The sequence below is a fragment of the Otolemur garnettii genome, unplaced genomic scaffold, assembly GCF_000181295.1.
Source record: "Otolemur garnettii isolate 467f Iridium unplaced genomic scaffold, OtoGar3 scaffold00212, whole genome shotgun sequence".
NCBI classification, from domain to species: domain Eukaryota; kingdom Metazoa; phylum Chordata; class Mammalia; order Primates; family Galagidae; genus Otolemur; species Otolemur garnettii.
This window is the reverse complement of record NW_003852607.1, coordinates 1,980,010-1,992,651: the sequence shown is the minus strand read 5'-3', so window position 1 is coordinate 1,992,651 and position 12,642 is coordinate 1,980,010. Positions and strand designations below refer to the sequence as shown.

The 12,642-nt window shown below is 45.3% G+C and overlaps 1 protein-coding gene across 3 annotated transcripts in view; it reads left to right on the top strand.

Moving 5' to 3' along the window:
- Positions 1-12,371, top strand: part of LOC105888167 (zinc finger protein 480-like) — a 55,737-nt gene extending 43,366 nt beyond the window's left edge. The window contains exons 2-7 of one of the 3 annotated variants that reach the window (XM_023507948.1): positions 4,501-4,665; positions 9,331-9,434; positions 10,200-10,291; positions 10,583-10,709; positions 11,083-11,211; positions 11,742-12,371. In XM_023507948.1, coding sequence (XP_023363716.1) covers positions 9,341-9,434; positions 10,200-10,291; positions 10,583-10,709; positions 11,083-11,211; positions 11,742-11,875 — 576 coding nt within the window. In that variant the 5' untranslated portion in view covers positions 4,501-4,665; positions 9,331-9,340 and the 3' untranslated portion in view covers positions 11,876-12,371. Of the gene's footprint in view, positions 1-3,285; positions 4,666-9,330; positions 9,435-10,199; positions 10,292-10,582; positions 10,710-11,082; positions 11,505-11,741 lie in introns of those variants that run through there. The other 2 variants (XM_023507950.1, XM_023507949.1) reach the window with 2 other exon arrangements.
- The last annotated feature ends 271 nt before the right edge of the window (positions 12,372-12,642 follow it).

Below are 12,642 nucleotides of genomic sequence, written 5' to 3'. Positions count from 1 at the left end.
GGTGTTCACGTCCTTCTTGGCTCCCGAGGCCGCGCCTGAGTCGCCCGTGGAGTGCAGCGCCGCATCCCGGGTCTTGGAAGAGCCTCGTCCTGTCCCCGGTCCTGGGGTCTGCAGACCCCACCTCTGCCCTAATCCGTCCTCTTTTCCCCATCTCCCCATTGTCCTTGGGGGGTTCAGCTGCCCAGGACAGCTACTTTGAGGACTCTACTTCCTCAAAGTAGAGTCTATGGGGAATAACCGGGACTTGTAATGTGACACGAAATCTATTTTCTTCCCTCATTTTTGTGCGCTCCTAAGTGAGCATGTTATTTTTATTCCATATGTGTGAAGTATGGGACACAGAGAGCAGGGGAGAAGAGAGGAAAAGTTATAGAGGAAGAATGAGGGAGACCTATGAACAGTGCCAACTAGAGGACGTGGGAGGGATTTGCAAGAAGACGTGTGCGTGAAAGCAGAAGGTGTAAGGTAGGAGTCCAGCCAATCATGTCAGAAAGCTGAATGTAGAGCAGTAGCTAACGTTTATTTGGCTCCTGCATGAAGGCCGGCTAAGATTCAATAGGCCTCCGCCTTGGAGGGCAACAGTGCTTACCTTTTAAAGGTTTTAGGTAGAGTAGGAGGAGGAGAGTGTTACTTTGGAGTACTAGTAACTGTTGCCATATAAGGTTCCTGCTTCATCCCATTGATACTATTCTGTTCTGTTAAGGTTTAGGCCCTACCTTGGAGCCATTGAGTTCCCCAGTTCCACCTCTTCCTTCTGACTGGGTCCCTAAGCAAGTTGGTGGTTTCAGCAGGGGTCACTGAACAGCCAAGATGGAGTGCCTTATGCTCAAAATGGAGTGGTCTATGCTTGCTCTGTTTTTAGAATTCTTCTAAACAGCGGGTCAGAAAGCTGTGCACTAGTAGGTGGAGAAAAATCCCTGAAGTAATTTTTAGAAAGCCTCGTTCTCCTGACAGATGAAGGAAAGCAACATGGGGCAACTGGCAGCAAATGGAGAGTTGCCTCAGACAGAGCGTCCTGGGAGGGTAGGAATGACTGGGAGTCCGGGCAGCCATAGCAGCCTGGTTCTGGGACCCCAGGAGGGGTACCTGGCGACAAGGACAGCAAAAAAGGAACCAAAGCTGAATGGGAGAGAGAGGAGATGGGAGGTGACAAAGAAGAGAAAATAATGAAAGGAGATGGGGAGCAGAGTTGGGGAAGAAAGAGGGAGAGACAGATGGGACAGTCAAAATATTAGGGACAAAGAGATGGAAAAGGTGATACTCATTTCCAGAATGGAGCAGAACAGGTCAAAGAAGGAGGGATGTAGGGGACAAAGACCAGGAGAGAGGACAAGAGAATGAGGATCTGAAGCCCAGGAGGGACACACAGAGGAGAAGAGAAAAGCAAGAGCACGGGGTAGAAGATGAGGATGAGAGGTTTGTAGAGAATGAGGGAGGGAAACACAAGGAAATGAGCCCAGATCAGTCTTGAAGTGATTGTGTGTGATAATTAAGATGTGACACAGTGTTTCCCCTATTTGTCATCTAATAAGTTTAGCATTTGCTGCAAATATATAAATGAAATTGAGAATTGCACAACTCCTATCGGTAAGTGTGGTGCATGAACTAATTCCTGGCCTCACAGGCTAGCCTCCACTTGTAGCCTGGTTTGAGCCAGAGGGCGGGAGTTGGTCCATTCAATTGTGGGTCATCCTCTTACCTTTTCCTGAGATGGGGTAAGGAGCAGGGAAGTGGATGAGTCCTAACTTTCACAGTCCTTTTGTCAGAGAGCACTCGACACAGACTATGTCGTGTCTGGTCACTAACGTGTGGGGTACCCCTTATCAGCCTGCAGTTCTCCATCAGACATCCATAAGGTAACTTGGCTATCACACTGTCTACCTAGAAGTGGGATCAGATCACCTGTGTACTCCTCATCACCACAAGGCTGCCCCACCTATGTCTGTACTGTCAAAATTGAATTTGATTATGGGGCACCCAGCTGGGAGTCCCCTAGAGAAGAGGTTAGTGTGGGAAATCACACACACATTAGTGACTAGAGAGAAAATAATCTGTGTTCAATTTGAGTAGCTTTTTATAGTGACAGGGGATGGTTTATCCCTGCTCCTATGTGTTGCTGGCCCTGAGATTGTGCACCACTGACATTCCCCCTCAGAGTCTCAGTGTTGCCTGGCATCCTTCCTGCACAGCTTCATCAATTTTTAGTTTTATTTTATTTTCAAACTTTTATTTATTTATTTTTTGAGTCAGAGTCTCTGTCAGCCTGGGTAAAGTGCCCTGAAGTTATCATAGCTTACAGCAATTTCAAACTCTTGGGCTCAGTAGGTGGGACTGGGGATCCACCACAACATTTGGCTAGTATTTATAGTTTCAGTAGAGGTCGTATGTCACTATTGCTCAGGCTAGTCTGGAATTCCAGAGCTCAAGGGATCCTGGCTCCACCTCCCAGTGCCAGGCTTGCAGGCGTGAGACACCGTGCCCAGCCCAGGATTTCCTCCTTGAATCTTTAGTCACCTCTGTCCACTCCCTGCTTTTCCTTATCATCTCTTCTTGTGGTGTAAACCACTCTGATGTGTCTCCATTTGCCCTGTAGCCCTCTACTCTGAAGTGTGGAATTTGTCCAGTTGTGTCCTTACCTCTCTGCGGTGCCAACTAAGAGGCATCTCCACTTTCACGTGTACAAAGGGGACTTTCTCTGCTGTGAGAAACATGTTCTCCTGTGGTCCTCACATCTCAGAGCAGGATGACCCTGCTCCCTTGGGTTCATGGAACTTCTTGTCATATATTTAACATGGTAACTGCCACGTGAGTTGTACTTTGCTAGTTTTGAAACTGGGACATAGAGAACCATGTATCACTCACATGTCTCTTGAGCTGTCTTGACATAAGGAAACACCATGGCCCCAAAGCAAAATTTTCTCATACTGTGCACTCACTCTCTTATGATTGTATATAAGATGACATGTCATTTTCTTTTTTTGAGGCAGAGTTTTCCTCGTTTGCCCAGGGTAGAGTGTAGTGGCATCATCAAATCATCATACCTCACAGAAAATTCACACTCATGGGTGCAATTTGCTCTTTTGCTTCATCCTCCTGAGTTCTTGGGACACTAGGTACCTCCCACTACACCTGGCTAGTTTTTCTATTTTTAGTACAGATGTGCTCTCATTCTCCCTCAGGTTGGTCTCAAACTCCTGCGCTCAAGCAAGTGCCTTAGCTTCTCCGAGTCCTAGGATTGTAGGCATGAGCCACCTTACCTGGGTAAGACTTTATATCTTAACACGTTGTTGACTGATAATTTTACCCAGAAGTAATACCATGTCCCTGGTTATTTTTCTGGTGACAAAATCAAGAAACTTTTATAATATCCTATGGTACCCCGTGTTTTAAAAATTGTAGCTAATGCAAGTGCAAACACGAGTTAACTTGTGATCAGTCAACAATGTGTTTGGTGCATTCTTGTATTAAAGCAAAAAAAAGTATATGTTTACTTAAAAAAGCTGGGCAATTAGGTTTTGAAACTTTGCTGGAGACTTAGGAGAAATAAGTGTGCAGGCCAGGGCCCTCCCTGCTCGGCTCCCCTAGGACCTATCTGGCCACATCTTGTGTCCTGCTCACTGGCTCTGCTCCAGCCACACAGGCCTTTCTTTTCCCTAGGTTGCTCCTGCCTCAGGAGCCTCAGGAGCGACAATGGATGTCGCTCATTCTAGAAGTCTCCTCCCCTGAGCTACTGGTAACGTGCACCCTTCCTTCCTTATATCTTTGTGCTAGTATCACCTTTTCACAGAGGACTTCTGTCCCTCTATTCAGTATTTCAGCCACCTCTTCAAACACAGAACAGCACATATTGGTCCATCTGACTTTTTCTTTAGAGTCTCTTGCATTTCCCTGTCCTGATACTGGCAACAAGTATCCAAGGAGAGAGCAGAGTGAGAAGGAGGGAGGGGTCCTGGCTTTGCCCCTCTGAGTGGAGTTCAAGACTGGTCTTACATTAGAGTGTTGAGGCTTTTCTCATGCACTTCTCTTGTGTCCCCTGGCTATTTACATAGTCCAGTTAGGAACCACCTTCGCTAATGGTTCCAGTTACCAGGTGTGTCCAGTCCATGTCCAACACTAAGTACAAAGGGTCTCTGTCCTCCATGGCTGAGGACTGAGCTGAGCCTTGATTACAGAGCAGTAAGGGCCTGTGCTCTGCCTAGGGTTTGGGGCTGTGCCCTGGAGGGGAGCTTCGTGCAGCCCAGCTCCCCACTCCTATACCATGAGTGGGGAAATCACCAGCACAGGAGTGAGGTCTGATGAATGGGTCAGAGACTCACTAGTTCATCATCCTGTAGAAGTGTATTTCCTCTGCATCCCCCTGGTGTTATGGATGGAGAAAACCATCTTCTTAAGTGGGAAGTCTTCTTCTCCATGGGGTCCTATCACTAACGGCAGTGTGTTGATTCTCCATTGAACACCATGCTTTTTTTTATAATCAGGATTGACTTTTTTTTTGACCAGAGCCAGGTTTAAACTCACTACCTCCGGTATATGGGGCCAGCACCACACTCCTTGAGCCACAGGTGCCACCCCAGGATTGACTTTTAAACATTCGTGTTGGATAAGGAAGAAACCCAGATCAGGAGGAAGAAGAAAGAAGAGGAGTCAGTAATGGCTATTGCTCAGGTACTGTGATACTCTCAGTGGATTATTTTGTGTCTTTCTCTTTTCTCAGAACTGGGTATTGGACTTGCTGATCTTCTCTGACTCTGAGCCATGCTGAGTGACATGTTTGCTCCCACTCCCCTATACCTTCCTTCAGTTCTTCTCATATCTACTTTACTTCTAACTTTCTGAGACCCAGTGACATGAAGAGGCTCCATTGGACACAGTCCTGGGAAGGGTTTCACTCCCAGCCCTAGGGTAAAAAGGGGAGTGGCCCTGTGGTAGCAGTGCTATTGGGCAGGAGGGACTGTTCAGGGGCCACATCTGGGTGCACTGCCAAGCTGTCTGTAGTCATGGGGTAACATGGTACATTCTGGAAAAGGCATCCTCAGGGTCATCTTTTCTGCCTGATTTTCTACTATGTTTTGAGTTATAGGACTGCATCACCATGTTTCTCATGCCCAATTCTTTATGACCAAGAAAGGTATGGACAGATGGGCATCAGTGACACAGAGTGATTTATTCCATCATCTCTTTTAAACTATGGAGTCAAGATAAATGTCTAGGTGTAGTAGATTGGTTCAGTCAGTCTCAATGTTTCTATCCCACAGGGACTTATTTTTTTCCCTGTCACAGACAGGATCTCTGTTACCCAAACAAGAGTGCAGTGGCCTGATCACACTCGCTGTACCTTCCAATTCCTGTGCTCAAGTCATCCTCCCATTCCAGCCTCCCACATGGCTGAGAGTTCAGGTGCACATCCCTGCACCTGGCTGCTTTTTCCTGTGTACACAGAGGGTGTTTCCCGATGTTGCCCAAGGTGGAGTTAAACTTCTGGGTTCAAATAATCCTCCCACATCAACCCCTCAATGTAGTTGGGTTTACTGACATGAGGTACATGCCTGGCTGGAGAAAATTCTTCAGTGATTATTTCATCGTATATTCTATTATGCAGCTTTCAGGTCATATGTTTACAGCTAATGTAAGTGGTAATATGTTTGTGGAATCTAGCATACCAGTTTTTTTTCATGCTTTTAAAAATTATGTCTCTGGCCATGCATGGTGGCTCACTCCTGTAATCCTACCACTTTGGGAGGCCATGGAGGGTGGATTACTTGAGCTCAAGAGTTCAAGATCAGCCTGAGCAAAAGCCAGACCCTATCCCTACTAAAAATAGAAAAACTGAGGGAAGAAGATCACTTGAGCCCAAGAGTTGGAGGTCACTATGAGCTGTGATGCCACGGTATTCTACTCAGGGCAACTGGTTGAGACTCTGTCTAAAAACAATAAAATTAAATAACAAAAACTATGTCTCTGTTCCATCAAATTACATACTACATAAGCTTCAATAGTATCCACTGATACCCAATTTAAGATCACATGTTGGCAGATCATATATGTCCTAATATATTCATATCATTTGAAAAGCTGCCTATTTTCTTCTTCTTTTCAAAATTATTTTACTGTTCCTTCAACTTACATAGCACATATGGTTCATATGCACAGATCTTGTGTTCATGGAGTGTATCCTCTGTGGATAAGGGGGTTCTAGTCTATTCTGTATCCACTATTGAAAACTAAGGCATGGTGTCGTGCATCTGTGAGGGCTGAGATTAGCCTGAGATCCACATAGGGGTGAGGGGGCCATGCTCTGCCTGGATTTTCATCTGTTCCCTGAGGGGAGTTCAGTCCAGCCCAGCTCTTCCTGCTAAAGTGTGGGAGTGGGCTTCACTGGAAGGGGAGCAGGTTCTGAAAGAGTAGTGAGAGACTCTTCCTATGGGACTTATCCTTGAAACCCCCAGCCTCAGTGGGCAGCAGAGGACTGTTTTTGCAAAGAGAACCCTGTTATTTCAGGTATCTGTGTGTACATGTGTGAGTGTGCAAGTGTGTTGTGTGTGAACATGCGATGAGTCATCGAAGGCATATCATCGTGTTATGTAAATTTTATGTTTTGTTTTGTTTTTTTTTTTGAGACAGAGCCTCAAGCTGTCTCCCTGGGTAGAGTATCATGGCATCACTGCTCATAGCAACCTCCATCTCCTGGGCTTAAGCGATTCTCTTGCCTCAGCCTCCCAAGTAGCCGGGACCACAGGTGCCCGCCGCAATGCCCGACTATTTTTTGGTTGCAGCCATCGTTGTTTGGCGGGCCCAGGTTGGATTCGAACCCACCAGCTCAGGTGTATGTGGCTGGCACCTTAGCCACTTGAGCCACAGGCACTGAGCCAATTTTATGTTTTTTGACCATTGGAATTTTCTCTTGAATGTTTCCATGGACTTTCAGTTATTTTACATATTCATGGTTTTTGTTTTTTTTTAAGGAGGTTCAACTTTTTTTCTTTCTGAGAGTCTCACTATGTCACCCTCAGTAGGGTGCTATGGCATCGCAGCTCACAGCAACCTCAAACTCTTGGGCTTAAGCGATTCTCTTGCCTCAGCCTCCCACGTAACCTCAGCCTCCCACGTAACCTCAGCCTCCTGCCACAATACCCAGCTGTTTTTTTATTTGTTGTAGTTGTCGTTGTTTGGCAGGCCCGGGCCAGATTTGACCCCACCAGCTCCCGTGTATGTTGCCGGCACCCTAACCACTGAGCATAGGAGCCAAGGGAGGTAGTCCAATTTTATTGACTGTTTATTAAGCTGTTATAGACAGAATTCAAATAAGATTCATTGCATATGATTTTCTTTTCTTTTTCTTTCTTTCTTTCTTTTTTTTTTTTTGAAACAGAGTCTTACTTTGACACCACCCCAGTAGAGTGCCCTGACATCACAGTTCTCAGCAACCTCTAACTCTTGGGCTCAACTCATTCTCTTGCCTCGACCTCCAGAGTACCTGGGACCATAGGTGCCCATCACAACGCCCACCTAATTTTAGAGATGAGTTCTCCCTCTAGCTCAGGCTGGTCTCGAAACATGAACTCAGGCCATCCACCCTTCTCAGCCTGCTGAAATTACAGGTGTGAGTCATCCCACCTGGCACTGTATAGTCAAGATTCTAAGACTAGAATTCAAAGTATTCTCTTGTATTCTGTCCTTGCTTCAGGCTCAATAGAACTACTGATCAAAGCTTGGTAAAAATAAGCTGGTTGGACGACCGTGGATAATTTTCTCTACTAAATCCAACAGGCCACAGGAATTTTTTGGAGCTATCACTCACTCGTTTCTGCCAGTTCTCCATAGCCACCTCTGCCCTATCATAGTCTTGCTGATACTCCTCTCATAGCTTGCCCCCAAATGGCACACAACCCTCCTGCCTGCCCTCCTTAAAGCCTGCACCCCAATCTGTGGGGGTGATCTTGGCATGCAGACCAGTTTCACTCATGTACCACGTGGAATTTTCTGTATGTGCTCTTGAATAGTATTCCACAAAGCAGAGTCCAGGTGCTAGTCTTTTCATTTTATTCAGACTCATAATAATTTTATTTATGTCACTGCTTTGCCTAAAGAGTTCATAAAATTATTTTTCAGTTGTGTACGAAGAAATTTTTTTCTTCAATGTTCAGTTTTTCTTTTCATCAATTTTTTTTTCTGTATGTATGTGAAACATACTCTCACTCTTTTGCCCTAGGTAGAGTGGCATGATGTCATGGCTTACACAACCTCAAACCCCCGGGCTCAAGTTCTCCTGCATCAGCCCCTTAAGTCACTGGGACTACAGGTGCCTGCCACCATGCCCAGCTAGTCATTCTATTTTTAGTAGAAATGAGTCTCCCTTTTGTTTAAGTTGCTCTCAATCTTGTGAGCTCAAGGTATCCCGCGACCTTGGCCTCCCAGAGTGCTAGGATTACATACTTGAGGTACCACGCTGGGCCTTGATACACTTTTTCTTGCGTAGTTTTTTCTTTCTTTTCCTTTTCTTCTTTTTTTTTTTTTTTTTAGAGACAGAGTCTCACTTTTGGTATAGTGAATAGTATAGTGCTGTGGCGTCACAGCTCATAGCAACCTCTAACTCTTGGGCTTAGGTGATTCTCTTGCCTCAGCCTCCCGAGTAGCTGGGACTACAGGTGCCCACCACAATGCCCGGCTATTTTTTTGTTGCAGCTTTGCTAGGGCCGAGTTTGAACCCACGGCCATCGGTATATGGGGCCAGCACCCTGCTCACTGAGCCACAGGTGTCACCACTTATGTAGTTTTTCATAGCCTCCATTGTCACCCTGGAAGTGCTGGTCCTGGTACTGCCTCAGCTCCATGTAGGAGTTTCTGCCCTCCACCCTCACGAGCTACTCAACACAGTGCAGGGAAGTTGACAGGCACTGGGTAACCCCCTTCTGTATCATGTTAATGAGTTGACATCAATAACACTGCTAACATATAAACAGCATAGGTGTGTATATGTGCATATCATGACCTTTTATGCAGTTGCATGTTCTCACCCTTGAACATGTTTCATTTTTTCTAAATAAGGTAATTCTGTCAGTTTACTTCTGAGGCTGGTCTGCTTCTTAAGGGTTTGAACTAGTAGGTCCCATACTACCATGTTTCTCCAAAAATAAGACATTGTCTTATATTTATTTTTTCTCAAGAAGACACACTAGGGCTTATTTTCAGGGGATGTCTTGTTTTTATTATATATAATACAATAACCCACATTTATTCAAATACAGTTAGGTTATCTTCTGGAACCTGACAGGGGGAGCTGACCTTGTTGGTGGGGCTGGTGCTAGTGATGCGTGAACTCCTTTCCCCTAGCCGTTTGCATATGCGCAATAGGATGCCTGTGACAACGGTTACCACAGACGCACCTGCCCAAGTGCCAACGGCCTCCTCAAGAAAGGAGCTAAGGCAGATAAAAGGTATTCCAGTCTTCCTTACCACTCATTGCTGAAATGCAAGGTGTGGCTATGTAGATATGTTGCATAGCCATGCCCATCACTAAGTCTTATTATCCAGGTAGGGCTTATATTTAACAAATGCGTAGAAATCCTACTAGGGCTTATTATTTGGGTAGGTCCTATTTTGGGGTAAATACGGTAAAACCCAGTCACCTGGGGTCAGGTTTTACTGTTCTGTCGGGGTTTTGTTTGTTTGTTTGTTTGTTTGTTTGTTTTTTGAGACAGAGCCTCAAGCTGTCCCCCTGGGTAGAGTGCTGTTGCATCACAGCTCACAGCAACCTCCAACTCCTGGGTGCAAGTGAGTCTCCTGCCTCAACCTCCCAAGTAGCTGGGACCACAGGCGCCTGCCACAACACCCGGCTATTTTTTGTTGCAGCCATCATTGTTGTTTGGTGGGCCTGGGCTGGATTTGAACCCGCCACCTTAGGCAAAAGTAGGGTACAGCACGTAGCTTAGCCATTTGAGCCACAGGCGCTGAGCCTTTACTGTTCTTTTTAGTCTACTGACCCCAGGGAAGTTTTTTCTTACTATGTGTGAGACACGGTTGTCTCCTCAGTAAGATGGGAAGAGATCTTCCTCTCATGGGCTGTTGTTAGTATAGCAGCTAGTCTAAGTATTCAGAGACATTCTTATCACATGGGAACTATTCAGTAGCTTCGGACACAGCCGTTTCTATCATTGAACCACTTTTTAGATACTGATCTTTCTTTCTTTTTTTTTTTTTAGATTCTGATCTTTCTATGAGTCACTGTGGACATAGTGATCCTGAAGACAACAGTCATTTTCTAGTTTGGGGAGACACTGAATTTTCTAGTTTGGTGTGTCAAACAGATTTAATACCTTTATAGAGAACAGATATAAGCCTGGGTTAATGTCATACTTGTTTCTCTTGTAATATCCAAAAAAGTGAGATCCACACTAATTTAGAGAATGTCATAACTGCTCAAGGAAAAGTAGGGTACAGCACGTAGCAAGCTCAAAAGTCTATTAATATGAATCTTTCAAAATACATATTTCAGTCACATCAATTTTTTCATTGCTCTTCTGGTTTTCTGTGAAGAGGGGATTTCTTTCCATCCCTCTTTGGTGAAACATGTTTCTCATTTCAGGGACAATTGACATTCAGGGATGTGGCCATAGAGTTCTCTCAGGAGGAGTGGCAGTGCCTGGACCCTGCTCAGAGGGCTTTGTACAGGGCCGTGATGTTGGAGAACTACAGGAACCTGGTCTCCCTGGGTGAGCACATCATGGCTCTAAATCATAGACTTTTTACAAAAATGTCTAGTTCCCTATTTTGTACCCAGGACCTTTGATTCAGTACTTCCTGACAGAGAGAGCTTAATGTTTGCATAGCATAGTTTCATACACATTCAGAAGGCAGCCTTATATGGATAAATACATTTTTCTTTTTTTTTTTTTTTTTTTTGGCCAGGGCTGAGTTTGAACCCACCACCTCCAGCATATGGGGCTGGCGCCCTACTCCTTGAGCCACAGGTGCCACCCTACATTTTTTCTTAATCCATTTGTAATGTCCTCTGTCTTACCTCAGCACAGGGCTTGGATTTTGGCAAAGCTGCAGCACTTCTTGATTCCTTATTTTTACAAGCAGGACTCTTGCTTCCTGACCTGACTGTTCTCTCCTTGTTGGAGGAAGGGAAAGAGCCCTGGACTGTGGAGACTGAAGTGAAAGCACCAACAAATTCAAACTGGGAGGAATGGATCAGAGGTGTGCACTCAGGTAAGAGCTCAGGTAGGCACAGTGGAAGCTGCACTCTTAAACAGTGTGTGGGAAAGGCTGCCAGTTAGGGGTTCTGTGGATGAGCAAAAGGTTAAATCCTGTGAGCTCTACGGAGAAATCTTTGTCTTTGTCTCTACTGATCACTCTATTCTTGGATGTGGAACACTGGATTATTTGACCCTGCAGTCATGCTACAGCTCAAACAGAGATCAAGGCAAAATATTTGATTGCATGATGACACCTCTATGAACACTTTGGTCCCCTGTCTGTGTAGGACACAGAGAAGGCCATGTACAAGGATCTCTTTCTCATGTGGTGTGTCCTGTTTTGATTCCATCTGGTGCTCAGTTCTCTGTCCATAGCTGTCAGCGCTGAGGCTACCATAGACCTGCTCCATTGACCTCTTTGGGTGTCAACCCATTTTCTGTACTGGGAGACCTAATTAGGATGAGGGAAAACAATGGCTGTTCTTTCTTTGCATCTGGACCAGGGTACAACACAGCTGTCTTCAGCCCTCTCTGCCTTTTCAGGTCAGTTGGAAATAAGAGCAAGCCAAAGTGTTCATCATCTTCTCACCTACCACTCAACACAGAATGTCTCTCTTCTGGTCACAAAGTGTGTTGGGTTTCTTCCCACAAATACCCAATGTTTTCTTCATTTGTGACCCTGTCTACTTGGAGTTAGGGTCAGATCCCAGAGACTGATGGCTGAGTCCCCAAGTATCCCCTTTGTCATACTCCACTCACAAGTAGTATGTTGTCACCTCTCCTTGTGACCAGCCAGTGGTTAACTTGGAAGTTCCTTGAAGCTCTGCTCAAGTGTGATTATTTCTGAGGTTGGCTCATCACTCTCAGTGACACACTTTGTGTGTCTGTTTTATTATGAGGGACATTTGAGAGGACACAGATGAATAACCAAATGAAGAGGCTCACAGGACAAGGCTCGTTGAAGCTTCACTGGATGCTCCACCCTCCATGCACATCCATGTGTTCAGCACTTGGAATTTCTCCTAACCCCACAGTCTACCTCTTTTTATGGAAGAGTCATCATTGATGATGTTAACTCACTTCCAGTCCTCTCTCATTCCTTGAGCATGTTGGTTGGGGCTGAAAATTTCAGGCTTATAGTCATAGCTTGCTCTTGTTGGTGACTAGCCGTTATGCAGGACACCACAGAAGTGGACACATTAGCACATGTCACATTCCTGTCCCCTGGACATTTCAAACTGTTAGGCATGTATGTGAGGAACAGGGGAGGAGATCAATGTATGTATTTCTAATTATTTCACAAGATACCCGATGTGCTCTTCACTTATGCTTTATCCAAAGTTTACTGCTGTGTATACGAGGCTCCTCTGAGATTTTTCCTCAGTGTAAAGAAAAGTGAGGGGACTGAAGCATCCTGTGTTGGATCCCCAGGTCCATGTGGTGA